The following is a 23,756-nucleotide window of genomic DNA, read 5'->3' as shown; positions in this document are numbered from 1 at the left end:
TGGCACAGAGTGATCAGAAGGGGAATTTAAATTGGCACAGAGTGATCAGAAGGGGAATACGGTATGAATGGCACATGAGTGATCAGAAGGGGAATAGTACAGTATTTGGTTCAGAATCTTTTTTTTCTAGATTTTCCTCCTTTAAAATTGGGGGCGTCTTATATGCTGGAGCGTCTTATACGGGGAAAAATACGGTACATCACAAACTTTTTTGTTTTAACTTATTTAACAACAAATGTTTTTAACAACTTGGAATGTGTACTACAATTTCTCTTTTGACCATTTGAATATGAAATAAAATATATTTTTTACCCATGTACAATATGTACAAATATTACTATTTTGTTGGCAATATTATTTACCAAACAAGAAAGAGATGAAATGTTTTATCACCTCTGCATGGGAGTTCCAGATTTGTAGTCAATGTCCAAGACGATTGCCTCGGGATTACTAGGCAGGTAACATCCTAAAAGTGGAAACAAAGATCATATCACTCTAAAATATGTACTGTTTTTATCATGTATATGTTTTTTTTTTTATTAAGGGCATAAAGAGAATCAATGTCCAGACATAGTCTGCCTACAGAGCACAAATGCCTAAATCCAAAGTACAGCCAAAACTGTTTTAGTTTTGTAGAGCGTGGGAAAGAAAATGTTCTGTTTTTATTAATGTCTGCATCACTACTGGAGAGATTTTTTTCCACAGTGACAAGTGATAAAGGAAAAAAAAAAAAAAAACACATTTTCAAAACGGAATTTATATTTACAGTCTGTGTACTCCTGACAGGTTTTAAAGTAGATCTTTATTATTTACTATGGGCACCAAGAAATGAGTATCAACTTAATGGAAGAATAACCAAAGCATGATGCTAGTACTGGCTATTTCAAATACAAATGTGGTTTTTATCTTTTTGTTTTAAGAACTCCGAATGTTACAAGACAAACCAGCCCCAAAATGTACAATGAGTCAACAGTGAATTTATTTTTTATGTATTTATTTTTCAAGATCAGTTTCAGAAGCTTCAGGGTTCCTTTGCAGATGCTCCTGTCCTCCTAAGATGCATCAAGCAGCCCTTCCATTACTAGCAGTTCTGGTAGAAGAAGCAAACACTTGTCTTTTTGGTGACAGCCACTACAGCATTTTCACCTTTTGTGCTGTACCTACCGAAGGGTTGACTTGGCTAAAATCATGTTTGAAGATCTAAGCGTGTCTTATGCACACGTTTAATGACAGCCGATGAATGTAAATTGGCCTCCAAAATTTTCCGGTAAAATGCTGCAATCATCTTGCCATCAATTGTCATTAAGTTTTCTGGGCTGCTGTAGCCCTCAGTCTCCAAGAACATTGGGGATTCACCACCATCTATCTGCATTAGGGATGTTGTACTACACAATCCATGTTGTGTTCTCCCCAAACTATATGTGCTTGTGGCCATAAGGTACAAATTTGGTCTCATAATTCCAAAGGACTTTGTTCCAGAAAATTAGAGGCCTGTCTAGATGTTGCTTGGCATATTGGAAGCAGTCTGTTTTGTGGTGTTCCCAAAGTAAATGCCATTATTTCTTGCAACTCTATTGTGCAGCCCATTTTTGATATTTTGTTGTGTCTTGAAACAACAATACCAGTTGTTTGAAGAATCAAAGTATTTCAACTGAAAAGGCTTTTTTTGTGCCTTTACAAGTTTTCCTGGCAGTTGTGGCTGAAATCATGGTTGGTCTACATTACTGTGACAGGTGACAATGGAACCTTTGCCTATCTTAAAAAATTTGGATATTTTTAAATCCTTTTAACAATTTGTATAATTCAACAACCTCTTCTCACAGGTTTATTGACAGTTGTTTTGCTTTCCCTATGGTTTGGTATCCAACAAATTCAGTGCACCTCTGAATGAATTGAAATTGACTATTCATACACAGGCATTGATAACAATAAAAGAAGTTACAGGTCTTAACACTGCCATATTTACCCTTATTTAGAACTTTTTTTAAGGGTATCTAAACTTTTCGGGCCCATTTTGGTGATTTCAGTTATCATCACGATTTAGAAAAGTGACACTCCCAACAATATAATAATAATTTGCTTCATCTGAGCACTCCGCCTAAATGAAAAGGTGATCAGTCATTTTCTAAAGAATGGCCAAAACTTCACAAATTGTGCTACAGTTTAAAGATCTAGAACAACTATAATTAAGCGCATGGCTCATCAGTGGGAGGAGCTTAAAGCTTTGCATATATCATTTTGTAGCCTAAAAGTGCAATGTTACATCCTTTGTAACCCCTGTACAAAGCATTGGTCAGACCACATCTGGAATATGCAGTCCAGTTTTGGGCACCAGTTCACAAAAAGGACATGGGAATTGGAGAGAGTGCAGAGAAGGGCAACTAAACTAATAAAAGGAATGGAGGAGCTCAGCTATGAGGAGAGATTAGCTGAACTGAATCTATTCTCTCTTGAGAAGACGTTTAAGGGGGGATATGATCACCCTGAATACATATATAAATGGGTCATATAGAGAACTCTCATCCCAATTATTCACTTTCAGATCTTTACAAAGAACAAGAGGGCAGTCCTTGCCTCTGGTCGAAAAAGAAGTTTAGGTTCCTGATAAGGAAGGGATTCTTTACTGTAAGGTTTGTGAAAAGGTGGAATCGGCTCCCTCAGGAAGTAGTTTCAGCAACTACTATAGATTGCTTTAGGAAAAATCGGGATGTTTTTCTAGAAGCACAGAATATAACTGGGTAATAAGGCTTTAAAGTAAAGATACCAGTGACTTTTGATCCAGGGAACGTCCGATTGCCCCATGGAATCAGGAAGGAATTTTGTTTCCCCTGTTGAAGCTAATTGTACCAGGGGATTTTTTGCCTTCCTCTGGACCAACTATGTCTTATAGGTTTTTATATCTGGGATATGTTTATTTCCCTAGTGGTTGAACTTGTTGGACTTAGGTCTTTTTTCAACCTAACCTACTACTATGGAACTATGTAACAACGTACATATACATGATCAACACAACAGACAGAAGTCTTACCTGGTTGTACCTTTACTTCAGACAGAGCACTCAGGCAAGCCTTCTTCCGCTCATCTCCTTTAGGGTATGGTCTGGTAAGTAATACAGTGACATTAAGAAGGATAAGCCTTGCACTTGAATAGTTTAGAATCACGAGTTATAAATGAAGAGAAAACAACTTGCAGCACGACAGCTGCTACAGGTCTTAGCATGCCCTATGTCTCCAGCTGCCAGGTCATCCTGGGGTCTTTAGCTCCAAACAGCTGGATAATTAAAGGCAAGTTCGTTCCCGGTTATAAATAGTTAGGGAAATCTTTAAGTTTAGTCCCCTGGGTTCCATACTGTACAAGTAATTACAGTCAACTTATTCCAGAATAAAACAGTTTTGTGCCTGGATGCCTTTCATTTAGCTAATGAGTCTGGAGGGAAAGGATAATCTGCTACCCCCTTGTACCAGTTTTCCCTGCACACATCTGATGGAGTAATGAGTGTAATTAGACTATAATGGCAGTTTTTCAAGACACTAGGGAGAATGTGTGGTGGGATTTATTATGCATAAACATGTCAGTTCCCGCTAGGTTTCCAACTAATATTAGGTAAACTTTAAACACATTACGCCACTTAAGATGGTTATCCTGGTTTAACTGGTGCTAAGTGCCTCACTACAAATAAAGTAAGTGCTCAATAGACAACTAAAGTCTGTACCTGTCCATTCCTAAAGAGAGTTACCAGGTAATGTGTATAACATGCTTATACACATACAGGACATAATAAAAAAAATCATCTGATCATCAGCAGGTCCTAAAAATAGGTGAATACAATCTCAATCAACAACACATGACATTACACTAGGTCATTATTTAACAAGGACAAAGTCAAAAAGTGTGCAAACATCTAAGTGTACCCTTACCAGTTCCATGGGAATTAAAAAGGGTAAGTATCAGTCAGATGCTGTTAATCAAATGCACTTGAATATTTGATCATCGATACCTGTGCCCACCGCTATAAATGCAAAAGTTTTGGCTGTTTACTGGTCTGGGGCATTCAGGTGTTTGATAACACAATGCCAGGAAGGAAAGACATCAGCAATGATCTTAGTGAAGCAATGGTTGATGCCCATCAATTTAAGAACAGTTGTAAAGCCCCGATTCTGGCTGCAGTCATATTTATTTAGTCCACAGACAAAAATGTGAAAAGGACTTACTTAATAATTGCGGAGACATTGGTTATTTTATTGAAGAAATCAAATTCACGTTGGTAGAAATCTTTGGCAGGCCCAGACAGGGATCCAGTAATTTCCTCTACAAGCTGTTCCAACAGATCTCCAATGTCCGCTGCAGACAAGACACAGTTTAAATGAAAGCATAGGCATACAAAGTGAGTCAAGAAAACTGCAGCCACAATAATTACAGTTTTCAGATTTTTTTTACAGAAAAAATTTTTGATTTTTGCAGGGATGTTTTTACACTAAATGGCTATAGGCCTTATTATTAGGAAGTAGTAATCTAATCTAAATACTAAATTTAAACAGTTCTCCTTCCCTATAACATGGCCCAGCTAAGAAGGTACTGTGACAAACAGGAATAACCTTAAGTAAATTTAAATATTTAAAACAAACTTTTTAGCCAACTCATTTTCATGTACCTCACGAACAAATTCATGTGAGTGGCGACGGGTTGGAAATTGTTGGGTTTTTACTGATGTACCTTGTTAGGATAATTTTCTCCATGTATCACTACCAAGACAGAAAATGAGAGAAAATCTAAGTCACCAAAACTTAGTGGTCCCTTAATAGTAAAGGAATCATCCTTTAGGGATACTTGTTCTAGGTACAACTGCCAAAGGAAGATATCCCCTATACTTCCAGAAGAGTCTATAATTAGTAAGTAAATGTATTTCTTCTTACCACTTCTGCTTAATATAAAACTAAAAACACCTACATATTTCATATCCAAAAATTGTGGTCTTCACTGCTATAAGTTGACCAATGCTGGGAAATGTTTACAACCTGCAGCTTTCTGCTTTTGCTTTGACATCCTCCATATTTATTTGTATGCATTATGTCCCCAGAGAAGTCAGAGGGAAAATGGTATTGGGTGACATAAGGTTTGAAGATAGATAATGCAGACACATCCATCACTGTGGAAAATATCTATTTGTCTATGGCCTTCCAAAAAATGTATAATGATTAGGATTTACTGTGTAGAGTAGAGTATAAGGAACTTTACACTGTAGGTAACATATTCTCTTGAAATCATTTTATACAATGAAAACAAAGTAATCATTTACTCACGATCCTTCTGATGTGCTTCTTCATCTAAATAAATGTTGGTCTTCATATTCCATATAAACTGATGAGCAAGAAGCTGGGATTTTGCAGCTGCCCATAGTATATATTCCCGGACATAACCCATCTGAATGAACAAAAAAACCACAAACAAATGGAACATGTTACCACGGCGCTCCTCAAAGGGCATTTCTAGTGTTCATGTAAGCCAGCAGCAGTTTGTTTAAAGGAAACCTGTTGTAAGAAAAATGTCTAGGCTGCCACTGCTGACCCCCTTGAAAATAAAAAAGCTGGTTACGTTAGCTATGTATGATTTTTTGGTTTTGTGTCAACATTCCAGTACAGTATACAGATACATGCCAGTAAAGTATAAAGATAGAATTTATTTAAAAAGTTAATCCTAAATTACCAACTCAAAAAGCAATAAAGCATGCTTGGTAGTCCAGTAACTATTGTTGTTAGGAGGTAGTCTGCAATAGCTGCATACATATTTCTTTAATGATAAGTTTTCCTTAAAACCAGCTCAAGTATAATACCCAAAACATCAACCCCAACTATCGCCCAGCCAAATAAACCTATATTAAAGGTGAAAATGTTTTCACTAACCTCCTGGGTGGTTCATTTCTGTCCGGATGTTTATGTCTAAAAGCGGTACATTGTTCTTCATGAAAATTTATTTTACAGTATAATATAATAGTATGAGTAAAATGATGTTTGAAACACAAAATCATGTCAAATAAATAAGTAAAAAAAAATGTTTTTTTAAATTTAAAATAAAAATAAATATACTCATACTAATATATTATACTGTAAAATACATTTTCATGAAAGAATGTGCTGCTTTTAGACATATAAATCCAATGTATTGCATTCAATACAATTATTTTGTATTGAATGCAATACAAATAGATATGAAATTCCCACCGCGCCCCCAACGCAACGTGCGCATGCACGGACGTCACTGGAAACTCCCTGTGACTCATCAGAGGAGCTCTATTTACTATTACTTATCACTGTTTTAGCTACCCCGAGTGTGACTTGGGGTAACAGCTTTCAAGATCTTTTTTCCACCACGAGTCACACTCGGGGTTACCACTCAGGGGTTTAACAAGTACAAGGTAATAAAAATGCTCCAAATGGTCACATGATTTTCACAAGTTTAGGAGATTGGGAGGGAAAAAGCTCAGAGACCAAATTATACTGCCCATCTAGCTCAGTGAGGCCAAGATCAATTTGTAATTTCTGTGTACTGAAAGGACATCAAGAAATTGCTTGTCTGATAGTATTAAAATATGATTTTTAAAGGGGCTTTAATTTAACTATGGCATTGTAGTGACTGGACTGAATGTTGGAACTGTACATATGAGGTAGTTCAGAATGTGTTTGCGGTGCAGCAAAAGGAAGTGGGAAGTAACACCAAATTGTTTCCAAAGGCAGTTTGTTTATCCTGGGTAATATGCAAAATACTTCCTTAAGATGGCCCTTTTGGATCCTTTATGTTAAACACCTTGATAACTTCAAAAGAAAACCTGGCCATGGGACCTAACATTATTGGACTGCAACTGTAAGATGATAAATCTATGCAAAATAAGTGATGTTGATTTTGCTGTCATTAAGTCAGTGTGATTAGAGCAGATAATAGATGTGACTATGTAGTTTTACTCAGAATTCTGTACAGTGCTATGCTCAGAAAAAGAAGTGTTGAAGGTAATAGTAGGCCAGACTTTCAATAGATGAAAAGGGACTCACCTTATCATAACGCAGAGCCTGAACAATTTGTGGAATGTAAAATAGGATGGCATCCTGTAAAACATATAAATACATTTGGAGGCTAATACAGTAAAATTAACCATACGCTGAAGAAACTGAAGTGGTGAAAAAGGAAAATAAAGAAACATTAACATGAACCTGTGAAAATATGGAGCAGTGGAAAATAAAAACACAGTTGGGAACCACATTTTGGGGGGAGGAACGGGGACAAGGGGGAAAGCCTGTTCGAACAGAATACCATTAAACCAATGATTAGGAACTGGGAATCCGACTAGGAACTGGGAATCACCTTTGGATGTGGCAGTGGGAAAAATGGCATTATTTGAGTATAAAAAAAAGCATTTTCTGATTGCCAGATCTATTAAGTAATGATCAGCTAGATACCCAATTTGAGATCACCAGCTGACAGTCACTATTTTTAAAGACCCTAAATCACTTTTGATATTTTAGATGACGTACTGGCAAGCAGACATTAGGTGCCATGCACTACCCTTATATTTCTGGCACATCTAAATTAGCATGAACTGTGCAGCTACAGCAGTATTTGGACTTTGGTACCTGACTCTAGTTCGACTTTACTTTGTCAAAATATTAACTCCAGCCCAATGTTTTTGTTCAAGTTTCAAATCAGGTGGGTAGGGTTTTGTTACCAACATATACCCTTTCAGAAGAGCTAACCTTGCAATTAGATCATCGGTTGATAACACTTTTTCCCATGACAGCTGTAGGAGGGTGAGATTTCCCATCATTTGAAGTATAGGGAATCTCCATGATGGGAACAGAGACCACAATGATAACCTGACGGAAGTTCTAACTCATCCACATGCTTTCTGAACTTTAATGTCTCAGGTCAGTGTAACCTTGCCACAGGTTAAACTTGTGTGTAAAATTATATTGTAATATTAAGGGGTGTAAAGAAAAACATTAGTTAAAATCATTTGAAAAGTAAACGTATTGAGTCACAGAACATAATATAAAGGCAGAGAGAAAGTCCCAAGTCCATACCGGAGGGAATGATCGAAGAACTTTGACTCCATACTGAGCAGTTAGCGGATGTGGAGGATACATGCTAGAGAAGTAGGAAAGGCCAGTGGGTGGATCAGTTGGTGCCCAGCACAAAATATGGCTTAGCTCAGGAGCATCGGCATCTATTGTGTGCCATGTTACCAAATACTGTAAGAGAAAATGAAAAATCATCTGATCTAAAAAGCATTTCATAAGATTCAGTTACAAGAGTTTAGAAAAAGAATATATTACTATGTCATTCATAAACAAACATTATTATTCTTACTTTTATAGCCTCTGGGATGTCACTGACAGCACCTGGATCCAGTCTCACCAGACGAGTCACTTCTCCTCCAATAGCTTCAGTGTTTTTAAATCTAAAAAGAAGTACAGAGTTACATACAAGATAGTAGGGACTGTAGGTTTGTTCTTAAGTTAAATTTGTATGTAAATCAGAACAGGTAGAATATTTTAATAAATGCAATTTGGACAGATGTTTGCCTTAACATAATATTAGGCAGCATGATGTAAGTTAATTTATAAAAACCTCACTTTGAGTTAATCACAAACAAAGCAAAAAAAAAAAGCTGTGCTTTGATATGCGAAAAGAAACAGCTGCAGAGTTTGTCATTAAAGAGTTACAAAAGGCTCACCCCCCTAAGATCACCCACAAGAGCTCACCCCCCTAAGATCACCCACAACCGCAGCTGTGTTTAGCAAAAGAATTCTTTCTGCAAGTCATGCAAACCGCCCCCTTCCCCCTTTCAAGCTTCTGTTCTGCACAAGAGTGAGCAGGGAAGCCTCTCTTGCTGGTATCTAGATGTTCCTAACCCTGGGACAACCTGTATTAAGAGTTGTAAATATTACTAGTAGATACAAAATATGTCAGATGTCCTTAACCCTGGGACTACCTGTATTAAGAGTTGTAAATATTACTAGTAGATACAAAATTTTAGTCATTTTGCCAAGACAAGGACAAAAGGTAAAATGAAAAAAAGCACACAGGGTGTCCCTACTCCTTCAGTTGTTATTTACCTAAACAGGACCCTGCTGAAATCCCCAAAGCTGCCTACCACTTGATTTGGCTCTTCATTAATTTTATATGTAGAGGGGGATTATTCTAGAGAAAGTTTAGGTTTGCTCTAAAAGCTACAAATCTTTACCTGATACAGTAAGAAATGGGTAAGGTATTGTTTTAATATTAATCTTATTAGGAATATTTCTGCCAGCTTTCTTTGCTGCACACACAATAAGAAGTGGGAGCATATCATTCTAAAAAGAAAAAAAAATATATATATATATATATATTCCACCAGAACCAACTATTTGGTGGCAAATGCAAAACCTAAAATTTCCATCAATCATTGATAACTGTCAACAGAAAAAAAAAAAAAAAAAGAGGCAAAATCTTCCCATGGCAATGCAAACAGCCAAAAAATCCTGACTGGAGTTACAACCCATACCTACACTATCCAGAACTACAAACAAATTTTACTGCTGTAGATACTCTACACTATATGATTAAAAAATAATTTACAAGAGATACACATACATCTAAAAAAAAGTAGCACAGTTTTTCTTAATACCAGGCGCCTATAATCCCCCAACAAATCAGCACTCAGACTATGAGAGGTTGGGGCAGTATCAATCAGGATCTACTACACAATTTTGTAAAATTTTTCAGAACATCCTAGGACCTCACATGTTTATGGCTGGTCAGCAAAAGTAACTTGCACACTTCTCTCCAGACAGGTTTTCTGTACATGATCAGTTCAGGCAGAAGTAATGTGTATATGCTCAATAGGTTACATTCACCTTGTTGGTAACTGGACTGCCAGGTGAGGGGATATGCTCCATGCTAAGTTCACATTGTCTTTCCATTGCTTCTCACTCAGGCTGATGTACTTTGATCTCCAGTTTGCCACACTGGTTTCTCCTGTCGGATCCAGCTCTAACTCAGAAGAAAGAGGGTTGTACCAGGTGGTTAGACGGTCAATCTCTGTAGCCTAGAAGAGAACAAATAAGTACTGGTTTGGAATTGCTATGAGAATATTTTCAGTAAACCTTAGGCCACATAGATTTTGAGTTTGATTTTGGGAAAAATAAATAAAAGATAACTGCCGTTTGCTAAATTCTGCAAGATTTTGTGATAAGTGTAGATCTCTGTGACCTTTCTAGCAAGTAATGTTTACTTTGTTCACATGTTCAGCAATTGGGCTATGTACACATGTGTGATCATTATCGTTGGAAAGGATCTTTCACGATCCTTTTCAATAAATGGATGATGCATAAATGAGTGCTGTACATAAAGCACAGTTCTGCTCTATGGAGAGGGGAGGGGGAGAATGACGGAACATCACCCTGCTGCGCTCTCTCCCCCTTCACTTCCATTAGGATTGTTCATCGTCCATCGTTCGTGGATCCGCCAGGACGGTCGTTCGGACGATGGACGACGAGCGCTGTACACACATAAGATTATCGTCCGATATCGGCCCTGAGTCGAATATCGGACAAGAACAATTGCATGTGTGTACCTAGCCTCAAAGTAACAGTAATTTCAATAAAAAATCTCTAGAATAGGAGCCCTAAAAAGGACATGTGGTGGGCCCTTGCCATGATACTGGCTACTTAATTACACAAACATACACCTGAAATAGGACACACGCACAAAGATTAAACATGGTCAAAATATAGATAAATCAGGAATGAGTTACAAACCAACAGAGATAGGAGCAGAGTCCTCCTTTTCATGTAATATTTGTGGAGTTGAGTCCCTCTGTTTGTTTTCTTTGTCAGCCCTGTGAAGAATAGAGTCTTATCTTACAATGTAAAGTGCAGCATAAAATCACTTAAGGTGCGTACACACTTCCAATTTTTATCGTTCCAATCGAACGACGAACGATCGATTGGGCAAAAAATCGTTCGTAAAAAAGTAACCAACGACGCCGACGAACGAGGAAAGTCGCTGGAAACGAACGACCGGACCGGCGGATCGGATTGGACGACGATCGTTGAACATCGTTCGTGTGTACGGTCGTTCGTTGATCGTCCATGTTCAGAGCATGCGTAATGAACGAACGTCCGTTCACTTTCCTGTCGTGCACATAGTTCCTCTATCGCTTAAACAATCGTATCTATTGTGTGCACAATATCTACGAACGATCGTGTCGTTACCTCTATGTGCAGGCTCGGTGCTATACGATCGTTCGTATATATCGTGCAGGAACGTTCGTCGTTCGTTTTCCGACGATAATAATTGGAAGTGTGTACGTAGCTTTACAGACTAAAGAGCCTTTCTGTTCCAGCAAAGAATAGCACAAGTGCCCAATGATAGAGATAGATTAGATAGAATAGATAGAATAGATAGATAGATAGATAGATAGATAGATAGATAGATAGATAGATAGATAGATAGATAGATAGATACAGACAAATAAGAAGGATAAGGTTCTTTGGGTAGAGTTCACATACCTGACTTTTTAGAAATGGTAGACATTCCACTAGACAATGGGTATGTGTTGATCCAGCCTTGTGTGGTCTGCTGCCGAGATCCCACTGTCACATCTAGATTGCTTCGAGTGACATCCACCATAACAGACAAGCTATTTACTGAAGGATCTTGATTATCTATAGCATAGAAAATATTACATGCATTAGGCACATAGAGTTAGGAAAATAGAGCATTTTCTCCACATTTACATACAGACAAGGTTTTTCACCTGGAGGAACCAACTGGTTTGCAGTAAGATACTTCTTATCGGAAAACATAGCTGTCCAAAACTTGATCAAGATGCTGATATCTTCTCTCAGCTGCTTCTCTGTTTGTGTTGGGCATTTAGGTGAACAACTATCCCAGAACAGAGCACATAGTACTACTTTAATTACATTTGCCAAAACACCACTTATTTTAGGTCAAGCTGTTTTCATAAGTAGGGTCAGAAAACAAGCAACAAATACACAAACATATGTATGTATGTATGTATGTACCTGAAATAATCAAATGCGGTGGAATAAATTTTCTCTCTAAGTACATTGCGAATGGTGGCATTTGGCACCACATCTGCATGCAGCAATGATAATCCAAGTGTCAGCAACCTAAAGTGAAGAGAGATATGGTTCAGAAAACCTACATGGTCACAAAATATATTGGCCAACTTGCAAAATCCAAGGACACTTTCAGTCATGTTGTCTCCTTTATATAAATAAGCATAGGATGACTTACTTAAACCTAGGCCCGATGGCTGCTACATGTCTGTTAATGCTGCCCTTTGATCCTCCAATATTTAGAGAGAGGGATCGCTGTAAAAGGCTAGAGAATATCTCAATCTGGTCTGAGCTGCAGTACTTGGCAATTTCAAATCTCTGCATCAGGAACTAAAAAAAAAAAAAAAAAAAAAAAAAACACAAAAAAATGACTGAGAAGTTTTCCAAGCATTTACTAAGTGTATGTCCACCAAAACCTTAAGTCAGGTAAACATTAAAAGCCTGTTGATTGTTTGCTACTTTTGTGGCCTTTCTTTTTATTATATAAAAAATTACAGTTTAGTCACAGTTTTACCAGACAGGGAGTGAAGGAAAATCTGCAACAGCAATCAAGAAGAAAAGGCATGAGGCATTAGATCTTAGAGTAGCAAACATTTTGTTGATAGTGTAGAGAGAATAATTCCACCCAGGCAATAACTGGAGGAAAAAGGACTGTTTGAGGAATAACTGGCTGTGCATGGACAAAAGAACCAAAAGCAGAAAGTGTAACGTTCAAATTCTATTCATACTCCGATGTCTTTAAAATTCAACCTGTTTTAGAGGTTTAAAAGGTGGACCCTGTCAGGACATACTGTTAAACTGGACTACTAAAACGGAAGTGATACTGAGAGGTAATCTCAGGCGATAGCTCAAAATGCTGTTTGGGCCTAATAAATTGGAGTTAATGAAATATGAGTCTTAAAGTAACTGAATCTGGACTGTATACTTTCTGCTTAAAATACTTTACTTCTTGCATATACAGTCACTATTGCAGAATTACAAATCTAATATAGGTCTCTGCCTTTCCCCACGCTAGTAATAAAATAATTATTATTTAAAGATTTTCCCCCAGCTCCTGCCTGGTAAAATAATGGTCACTGGGACAGCGAGGGGAAATCACAACAAATTACCAAACAGGGGTTCTAATCTATCTCTCCCTGCACCCAAAATTTAAAAAAAATAAGTTCTTGGTTGACATGTACCTTAATCTTGTGTATACTCTAGATATGAGTGGATTACATGCAAATGCATACAATGTATTACTACTATATTATATCAGAGCTACTCTTTAACCACTACACAATCTAGTCCATGCGAGAAAGGATGTGCAGCACACCAATTCTGACATCTAGTTTTTGGTTTTAGAAGTTAACTTTACACTTAAAACAGCATAAAGTTTACCAATCTGACTAACTATGTAGTAAAAATAATCTGTCTTGATGTGATACACATAGACTGCAAAGTTTATATGTATCATGGTATTAGTTTTCGTATATCTAAATGAGGTTGTACAATTATTTCACAGACTAAGATGAGTATGGTGAGCTTTAGCCTATTCATCAAGCAATTGTACACAGTAACTTCAAATATCTAAGTTAGTTGAAAGCAGTAAAAGGTAACTGTAATTTGTTGTTATGAATTATAACACAGTTATATTTATGCTGCTTACATCAATCCAAATATAGTGCGGATTCACTTCCGGAGGACACGGATGAGGTTGACTCTGCTCAGAGGCAGCCAGAGGATCAGCTTCTTTCTGCTCCGGTGAGAATAGCCCAATCTTCTGCTCTACGGTCATTTGCCAAGCTCCAGCCATCTCCCGCATGAACTGTCACAATACAGAGGAGTTATAGCATATAAATAGTAACATTGATAAGATGGCTTTCAGTTATTATTGAACATTGCATTATTTCAAACTGTAGTGTCAATGAAGCCAAAGCTTAACTGACCAAACAGTCCTAAATGATGCAGACCACACTGCTAACTGGTGACATTAGAGGCCCGCTCACAAATGCATTGTGTGTGCAGGCTGCCAGGCTCACCACTCACATTCTTTCCTTTTTCTACCAAAATATGGAAAAATGAGCAACAAGGAGTAGTGTGGGTGAAATTTGGTCAGTGAACATTAATATAATTTTTTTTTTAACCACTTGGGGAAATGAAGAAAAAAATAAGCACAGGGTTGAGCTTTAGGCTACCAGAACATACACTTATTAGAATTTAGCCTGGCCTTACCGGTACTTCAATTCCATTTTTAGCTGCCAAAAGCCATTCCCAGCAGGCAATGGCTGTCTCCATACCATGGTCAGTAAACATGCGAAGTGGAGCCCAACACAGATGGTGTAAAAGCTGAGCATCACATTCTGTTAGGGGGAAAAAAAGCAATCAGAACATTCATACACTCTGCGTTTTTTGTTGCAAGGGCAGCTATATTTTATTCCCTACCTTTGCTGCTTATGAGCAAGGCTGTTAGCTTGAACATGACCTGTGTGTATGCTTCTTGTTGTCCTGAATCCAGAGCATCACTCAGGTGTTTCATCATAAGCTTATTCAGATCAGATGTGCGACCAGTAGCATTAGAAAATTGAATCATGCCAGCAACCTGCCACATACATAGATTTGTATTTGTTTACATGCCAACAGAAAATGTAAAACATGGCCTGTCCCCACCTGTCTGGTCACAATTTTTTTAAGTGGATTATTTTGCTTTAAGTCTAATAATGAGTCAATGCTAATCTTCTGTCATTGCTGCACCATATGCTAATGCAAGTTGACAATAATTAAAGTGACATCTTGCGCTGCCAGATAGAAAATATGTTCTTGTGATCTTCAGTGCTCTGCACTGCCAGTTTTAGCACTTTCTGAGAAGAAATTCTTAGAGACAAGTCAGTATTTGAAAAGACCATAACTCTGATATGGTACAGAGTTATGTGTCAAAATCTGTGTAGAAGAACCATAGGTACCTACCTCTCCAGCATAACGATTGCGCAGGTTAAGGGATGCCATAAAATTAGAATAATCCTTCTTCACACAAGCTGGGCGCTCTGTTAGTTGAGTAGGCTGTAAGGTATGAAAAGTAACAGTGCAATTACCACATGCCAGCTCCGTATTCCAGCTGAGAATTTAAAAACTGAACTGTGGATAGTAGAAGTGGCTGTGAGCAGAGAGAAGTATCGGAGGGGGCTAAACAATCACATCTTTCCACAAAATATTTGCTGGTGATACAAGTTTAGAACACCACCCATTATTCAAATAACCACAATATGCTTATACCAGAGTAGGAGAAAAAAAAAAGATAAGATAAAAAAAAACAGTTCATCCCAAATAAATTATTCAATAGGAGTCTTTCATTATCTCTAAAAAAAGTTACTGATAATAATAAAGTTTAGAGTTATAAATTCTGGTGACAAAAAAAGGTTTCTTTATTTTCCTCCATTATGCCAATATTTAACAAATACATTTTGGACTAAACTGCCAAACACGCATGTTCTTCATCATATGTTCAATCATAGTGGTAAGAGCACTCTCATGGAAGAGGGATTTAAGTATTGTGTTACAAATGCAACTGTAAATTGAAAAACTTGTGCCCACCCACACACCACAACTAAAGTATACGTCCAAATTGATATCGGTCTCACTTACAAGTAGCAATTCGGTATCATAAGGCTCTTAATGTGGTAAAAAGCCCCAGCAATAATACTAAATCTCCCCTTAACCCTGAGGAAGCCCGGTTCGGGCGAAACGCGTAGGGTGGGACACCTTGCCGCCATCGCGAACCTACTATGATACTAAACTATATTGCTATTTTTTGCAAAACTAGTGGTTATATGTTAGCCTAGGATTAATTTATAGAGACACAGTTCTTCATCTTTTAAATTATGTTGCTGGAACAAAAAAAGTTTTTCGTTTTTAAATTTCACTCATTTAATTAAAGGTTGCCCTTTAAAAGCCTGGCTTTCCCACAGATACACGAAGCTTGTCCCAACACAACTCTACCGCAGTTCAGTAAGATTAACTGAAGAAAAAGGAAAATAATTACAGTAGTGTGGACCATATTTGAAGGTGGAAGGTGTAATCTTAAGGCCTATTTATGACTCCAAACTTCAAAATTACCATTCCCTACTAATGTACTATATTAATTACAAAACCAGCTCCCTAGTTTGTGTCACAATATGCCTGTGGTTTGTATTGTGCACAGCCTTCAGCCCCCAACGATCTCCTCTCTGACTGTGCCTGCAAGAAGATAGAAATGTTAATAGGACACCTCAGAACAGAACCCCTCAAAGTGTGACCATGCACATGTCATACTGCAGTAAAGCAGAATGCTGTCCACCATTCCAAGACAAAGTGTTAGATCTCCAGCAGCAAGAATGAAAGAAAAATGGGAAGAGGAAAAAAAACGTAGCTCAGCTTAAAAAAAAAAAAAAAAAAAAAAAAAAAAAAAAGACAGACCGCGTGGCAAATGGTGAAGTGTTAGAACAAACCTGGAAAGGGGAAGCTGGAGACTGGAGGGAAGGGCAACAACAGACAATGCATGGCAGGGACAACAGGAACACATGGGTAATGAGACCGCATCATTGGCGCGCGCAATGTAAGAAAAGGCAATGGTGTTAACTTTGGTGAAGTGACACAAATAAAAGTGAATAAATTAAAAACACACACACAGTAAGCATGCCAACACGCTACACGCAAGTACTTCACAGGGAATGCTTCCGAAAACAGAAAATTTTGTGAAATAATGCACAGTATGATTTACTCATCAATAACTGTAGTTTACCAGTTCATTCAAAGAAATAAAATGGACGGTTAACCTATACATGCATAATACATTTTTTTTATTCTAGCTGGTAGAAGGCCTTTTCACACATTGGTGAAACCTAGAATAAAGGTAAACCATCATCAAGCAATACTGAATCATTTAGCCTAAGCAGACAATGCTGGCATCAATACTGCAGTTATGAATTGCTATTTGTCAGGATGCTCCCTCTTGTTTTTCCTGTAATATTTATATTATGACCTGTAAATTTTAGAGATTATTGATGCCTTTATGTGACATGGGGGGTCAGAGTTTTTAAAGTAAACTGACAATTACCATTAGCCTAAAAACTGTATATAAAACCAAAGTAACATCACATTAGGATCACAATGCTTACAAAAAACTGTTAGAGGGATAATTCCTAAAATAAAGAACTGAAAACAATGAAAAATAAACATATCACATTACAAACAAATAAAGCACAAAGGGTAAGCAGTGAACTGTGCACAAGCTGATGGATCATACAGCAATCTCTGTATTTTTTATGAATCGGAAATCCTAAAATGCGTAAGAATGAAACAATGTTTCTAATTAGAAGAATGACAATGTCAGCATGGTGAGATTGGTATGTAGTACTTGTCACAATGTAAAACCCTTTATTTAAATCATATACATATATATGTATAGAGTGTACATGCGTTATCTGATTGGTCAGATAATTGGAAAACAAAAATTACAGAAATGTCAATCTTCATAGTCTCCTGCAGCTCTCACTGTTCTTGTGCTGACCACAAAGCTACTGTCTACGATATTTACTGAAAGGTCAGCTGGATAGACCAGTGATTGCTTTAGGGTAGCACAAAGCTGGACACTCCTGAGTGGTTTCCTAGGGGCCTTTTATAGGTAAGTTCTCTTCAATGGAGCAGAAGTGAGTGGTGTGTGAAGCGTTGCCGTTTGAATTAAAAGGTTTTATAATGTGCCAGGGTTGCCCACTCAACAGTCTGAAATATTTTTGTTGATATTTGTGCTTTAGAAAATACGCAATATTGCTAAAACATCAATTTATATGAGCTCAATATTGCTAAAACATCAATTTATATGAGCTCAAAAGATACACTAGTTATTGGTTACACTAGTTACACTAGATACACAAGTTATTGTTAAACCTGCAGAAGCTCATTACTCACCCCTAAAGTTGTGTTATGTCTGTTGTAGCCAGCAAAGTGCAATATGCTTTCCGTAGCCATAGCAAGGCCTGTGTGCTGAGACAGGCCGGACACCCAGTTCTGGTGCTTGTTCAAGTATTCCTGAGAGTTAAATCAAATTAAACAGTTATCACAGCAAAACAAAACAGTCAGCCAACGTATCACTTGTTTGTGCCCTGGCCAGAGACTGGGGATGTTGTCAAAGGTAAACACAACAATACTTACAGATCCATGCAGCAAAAGTGGAAAAAGTCTGAAATGGCTCTAACCACCTGTGAGCAGCAGGGTGGTACCTTCCTAAGTGTCCGAGAGTGTATCACTGCTCTTATTTATTTTTAATACATGGCTCTACTCCTTTTTCCAGTTGCCTTGTCTTAAAACATAACTAAACCCATGATACTCACCTGTCCCCCTTCCCTTGCAGGGTGCCACCATCTTCTTTTTTCTCTTTCCATGAGATCTGCGGTCATCTTGATTGGCGGGCCAGGATGACGTAACTCCTTCACAGGAGTCCATTTATTTCCAGCAGGCACAGGGAAAGCCAGGATTGACAGGTATCCTGGCAACCAAAGCTGGCACTCCGCATGCACATCTCGGCCTTTTGCCAGATAATCAGAGCCATCAGGCAGGTAGGAGGGATTTTTGCACAATGGACATAGCCTGTCTCTTTCTACAATGATGACCTGCCTAATCATGCCTTTACATATTATGGTGAATATGTTTGTTTTTTTTGTTTTCAATTCCTATGTTTTTAAACTTATGAAGTATACCTGTTTTTTTTTTTTTTGTTTTTTTTAAGGAGAGTTTGGGTTGTCTCAGCAGCAACACTTTTGAAAGGCGAGACTTTACCTCTCCTATTAGGCTCACCATAGATGTTACAATCTGACAATCTTTTTTAGATTAACCGAAGTATGTAAAGAAGACATACTTTAGCTGTCTCATCAATTTATTCAAGTCAGAACCTTGTACACAGGTGTAAATATAAATATATATATATATATATATAATTTGGGGTATGACATTATTCAGTAAACAAAGTTTAGAGAATACAACTATCTTTGTATCCATCTATTGGATAACTATCTGACGAATTTCAGTAAAGCACTACACAATATTACTATAACATTTACTACCAACACACTGCACAGTATTGCTTGTGTAATACCTGCAAATGGGACTTGGTCACTGACGGTGCCCACTTCATTGCTTCCTGAAGGATCATTCCACAGCGAGCAGCGAAATCCTTCACAATGCTCTAATAATATTAGGAAATGTATAATGCACATTTTACAACTGAAGATATGATAGGTATAACTAACAGATACTGGTAATTTATCCACATATCAAAGCTATCATGCAAAGCAAAGAGCCATTCTTACCTCTCTGGCTTCATATGTATCAGGAACAGTTATCCTGTATGGAGCATCTGGAATGTCATAATATGGTTGGTCCTTGTGAATGTCCTGAAATTAACAGAGTAAAAATTTAGCAACCTTTAATTAAGCAGACTTACTCCAAAAAAAAATTCCTTGAAAAAAAAAAAAATTGTCCTCTTAAAGTAATGCATATTGTCTGCAGCACATGCACAATGTAGTGTACCCCCTAGCAGCAATACAGCCAGATGTCGGGACAAATAAACTCTTGCACATGCACTGAGAAACCAGCCAGCAGACAGAGCTACCAGGGACAATTTTGATCTGTCATCAAATGAGGAGTAAGCAGTCAGATGACTTTCCTTCCACTTTATGTATATCACTTTTCCCACCTATTTAGTTTTAACTGTTGTGCCCGAATTTCAGATGTCCCATAAACTCTGAAGGTTACTGCTTCTTAAACTGGATGACTTGCAGTCTCCTACACTCAAAGAACATTCCAAGTAAATACAGGGCACTAATAACAATAGACACCTAAATGCCAGGCAAAGTTAAGAAGGCTTAATAAAATAGAACCATAGTTCTCCCCAGAGGTTTTTAGCCGGTTGCTCCGCCCGGCTGATTTGAATACCCCGCCCAGCTCTCGGCAGCTCTCCCCTTTTTTACCACCCGGTTACAGCTTCCTACCACCCGGCTGAAAAAAATTTCTGGGGAGAACACTGAGAACATTATATAAGTATTCCAGTAGAGTCATGGTATGACATGAGGGTATATTTGTCGGAAAGTCAAATAATATATAAGTAAGAAAACATAGCAATAACAAGGTAGCTCCACCAGCATTTGCACCCAAGGTCTTGATTCTGTATGACTAAGCAAGTAACCTCTTCACCCCCACTCAGATTTATCCATGTATAAATCATACCTCTCTGGTACTCCACTAATCCGACTCTTTCCTCTACAATCTATTATGAATGCTGCAGCTAGACTCATCAATACTCATCACCGCTCCTCTTCTGCTGTATCTCTTTGTACTTCTCTTCATTGGCCTCCATTTCACTTTAGAATCAAATTTAAGCTCCTGTGCTTTGCCTTTTAGTCCCTCCACAGTTCTTGACCCACTTATCTTTCTGACCTGGTAAAAGAATACTCCCCCAGCCACTCCCTCTGCTCCTCCAATGACCTACTACTGACTTCCTTACTCATAACCTTATCACATGCATGGCTCCAAGACTTTTCTAGAGCTGCCCCAACTCTCTGGAATGGTCTTCCTCAGCTTATTGGGCTTGCTCCTACTTTCTGCTAATTTAAAAGAGCACTCAAAACCCATTTTTTCAAACTTGCCTACCCGTCTTCTTCTGTCTTTTGAAACCACCAATACTTCCTACCACTACATATCTCCCCTCACTCCCTAGATTGTAAGCTCTGTGGAGCAGGGTCCTCTCCTCCTGTGTAACTGTCTGCATTCATCTGTCATTTGCAACCCTTATTTAATGTACAGCGCTGCGTAATATGTTGGCGCTATATAAATCCTGTTTAATAATATCTCATATGTAATAAAAATAAAAACATCAAAAGACTGAAGGCAAAAATGGGGACGAATGTAACTGCTGGATGAAGATATTTATCTGATCAAAGCTAAATACGATACACATTTGGATACTTAATCCTGGAGTAAAGTATCTGTGTCCATGTATTGTATGTACCAAACTGTAACACACATATATACATATATACATACACAATGAAATGACGATCATTGATAAATGACCACCTAAAACTGCCCAATACCTCCCCCGGCCAACTTTAAGCAAACCTGTACGAACGCTGCCATTACTGATCTTTTCTTCTACTGTTAAAACACATGGTATTGGCTTTATTACTTTCTGAATCACTGTATAAAAGGTATACAGATCACATGTTCTGACTTCACTACTACCTAAAGGGCTGCAAATCTGCTCCTGGGCAAAACTAAAACCAAACAGCCAGTAAACTAGCATTTCCAGAAGGAAGTCTGCAATGGCATTTTAAAGGTTTCCCATAAACTGCCAAACTGCCACCTACATTCCAAAGACCATTAGCAGATAACAAAAACAGTGGAAAGGAACACTTAGACTTTTAGTTCCCCAAAAACAGAAAAGTCTCAAAAAAAAAATCAATAGAAGACCTAAATATATATGCACCGAGGGGTAAAGAACATGATATTTAAAATGAAAAAAGAAAGGATGAAAAATGGTAAAGTTTACTATGATTTACAAAGGCAAACCAAAATAATATCCAAACTACTGCAACCCTTCTGATGAATGACTTGTTCATTTCTACTAAATGAATAGGAGCTAAACAAAGATTGAGTCTCATGAATCCTGGGAAATAATAGCCCCTGTTTATGTTACTAAGGAGCAGGTCTTCTGCATTATCTAACCATACGTACCGCACTTAGTGAGAGAGACAAGGTCTGCAATATATCCAACATGGTTTTTAGCACTGTCCCACTCCACAGCAAGTGAGGAAATCTGCAAAGGTGTTAGTAACAAAAGTAAATATTTTGTAGACCACAAACACAAGGAAAAAAAACAAACAAACAAGCAGACATTTAATTATAACCATTTACTGACAATCCTATTGTAATGTGGTTGTCATATGTAAGGAGGGGTATGATTTACTGTTTTGTAAAAAAAAATTGTGTAAATTTCTGATTGTGCTTTTGCAACAGGCAGCAAGAAACATGAGAATGTGAAAAGAAGTTCAGAACTCCATCTGCTAACTTGAAATAACACAACATATAATAATTTCAACTAATTTACATGAACCCAACTAAAAAGAAACATTACACTAATACTAACTTGTCTACCAGTCCAGATAAATATTTGTCTGCTACACGTCTGATGCGCTTATGAATGTGATTGAAATTCACCAACAGGAATTGAGCATGGCGTTCCAATTCTTCCTCATTTTCTTTTGTTTTAGGCTGTAAAACAAATGTCAAATTTTAGACTTTAGGTAATGGTCAATATGGTGGAACAGTAAGGTAATAAATGTAGAAAATGCTTTTATAAAATGTCATCATTTAAAGAAAAACTGCTATCCAGAAAATGACAAAAGCAAATTCGCAATACCATGTTCTGGGGAAGTGATTTATGTCATTTCTGTGGCTGTATCTATGATCATAGATAAGCAAAAATATTCAAGAAAAGTTAGACTTGGCAAATCAGATCAAAGGAAAAAATCTTTTTAAAGCATTTTTATGAAACCACAAAATTAAGTTGTCGGCAATAAAAAGTTTCTATCAGTAAAAACTAAACAGAGATCTTAATCCTTCCAGTGGTCCTTTGTAAATATACTTTAGACATTTTGGCTTCGGAAAGCTATTGGCATTAAACCTATGCTATAATGAGCTGTAATACCAAGATTAGGAAGCCAAGGTCTATAAAAATGTATATAGAGGGAAACTTGTTGGTATGACACACTACATAATTCCAAAGAGTACCATACACAGCTATAGTTTAGCTTTTACCTTATCAGCCATCACTGCTAGAAAGGCATCAAATACTTTATCAGCTACAGCAATAATGCACTGCATCATTCCTGGAAAACACAGAAAAAGTGGTCATAGTTTAATCTATAATCTATAATCAATAAATACGTTAATATTTGTAGAGGTCATATTCATCTGAAAGATGTTCTCATTTCTGATAATTAACATGTTTGTTGATCCAGAGGTCATTTAATTTCTAGCTTTAAAGAATCTCCCTCTAGTGGCAATCATTCAGCACAACAATTTAATCAATATCTACAACACACAATTTCTACCTTTTTTTTTTCTAGATGGAGCAGATAAGCATGACTGCTCTAATAATGCCATTAAAACATTTTTCCTGTTTAAATATTTTAATACAATCATTATTACACATTAACTGCTCTGGGATTCTGATGGAAAAATCTCTCCCTTGATTTTTGCATACCTTAGATCACTGAAACAGTAAGCAAAACCATTTACAGTTAGGTTGATAAATATTTGAACAGAGACATCTTTTTCTAATTTTGGTTCTGTACATTGCCACGATTAATTTTAAATGAAACAACTCTGATGCAGTTGAACTGCAGACTTTCAGCTTTAGTTCTGTGGGTTTAACAAAAAGATTACATAAAAATGTGGGGAACTTTTTTTTTTAACACAATCATTTCATTTCAGGGGCTCAAAAGTAATTGGACAAATAAAAAGCTGAAAATAAAATGTTCATTTCTAATACTTGGTGGAAAACCCTTTGCTGGCAATGACAGCCTGTAGTCTTGAACTCATGGACATCACCAGATGCTGGGTTTCCTCCTTTTT

General features: G+C 37.3%; 1 protein-coding gene across 2 annotated transcripts in view; it reads right to left on the bottom strand.

Moving 5' to 3' along the window:
• PI4KA (phosphatidylinositol 4-kinase alpha) overlaps window positions 1–23,756 on the bottom strand; it is a 65,769-nt gene that overhangs the window by 9,536 nt on the left and 32,477 nt on the right. Inside the window, exons 24-47 of one of the 2 annotated variants that reach the window (XM_072415631.1) lie at window positions 22,938–23,008; window positions 22,267–22,391; window positions 21,855–21,936; window positions 19,433–19,516; window positions 19,219–19,308; window positions 18,036–18,155; window positions 16,577–16,597; window positions 15,060–15,152; window positions 14,538–14,694; window positions 14,328–14,455; window positions 13,762–13,920; window positions 12,292–12,443; window positions 12,057–12,164; window positions 11,789–11,916; window positions 11,541–11,696; window positions 10,788–10,867; window positions 9,885–10,075; window positions 8,356–8,446; window positions 8,070–8,237; window positions 7,044–7,097; window positions 5,301–5,421; window positions 4,212–4,341; window positions 3,029–3,099; window positions 394–466 (exon numbers count right to left, since the gene is read on the bottom strand). In XM_072415631.1, the coding sequence (XP_072271732.1) occupies window positions 394–466; window positions 3,029–3,099; window positions 4,212–4,341; window positions 5,301–5,421; window positions 7,044–7,097; window positions 8,070–8,237; window positions 8,356–8,446; window positions 9,885–10,075; window positions 10,788–10,867; window positions 11,541–11,696; window positions 11,789–11,916; window positions 12,057–12,164; window positions 12,292–12,443; window positions 13,762–13,920; window positions 14,328–14,455; window positions 14,538–14,694; window positions 15,060–15,152; window positions 16,577–16,597; window positions 18,036–18,155; window positions 19,219–19,308; window positions 19,433–19,516; window positions 21,855–21,936; window positions 22,267–22,391; window positions 22,938–23,008 (2,653 nt within the window). The remainder of the gene's footprint in view (window positions 1–393; window positions 467–3,028; window positions 3,100–4,211; window positions 4,342–5,300; window positions 5,422–7,043; window positions 7,098–8,069; window positions 8,238–8,355; window positions 8,447–9,884; window positions 10,076–10,787; window positions 10,868–11,540; window positions 11,697–11,788; window positions 11,917–12,056; window positions 12,165–12,291; window positions 12,444–13,761; window positions 13,921–14,327; window positions 14,456–14,537; window positions 14,695–15,059; window positions 15,153–16,576; window positions 16,598–18,035; window positions 18,156–19,218; window positions 19,309–19,432; window positions 19,517–21,854; window positions 21,937–22,266; window positions 22,392–22,937; window positions 23,009–23,756) is intronic. The other variant, XM_072415632.1, reaches the window with a different exon arrangement.

The sequence above is a fragment of the Pyxicephalus adspersus genome, chromosome 6, assembly GCF_032062135.1.
Source record: "Pyxicephalus adspersus chromosome 6, UCB_Pads_2.0, whole genome shotgun sequence".
In the NCBI taxonomy this organism is placed as follows: Eukaryota; Metazoa; Chordata; class Amphibia; order Anura; family Pyxicephalidae; genus Pyxicephalus; species Pyxicephalus adspersus.
Note: the sequence above shows the minus strand (reverse complement) of the source record. Positions and strands in the feature narration are given on the sequence as shown.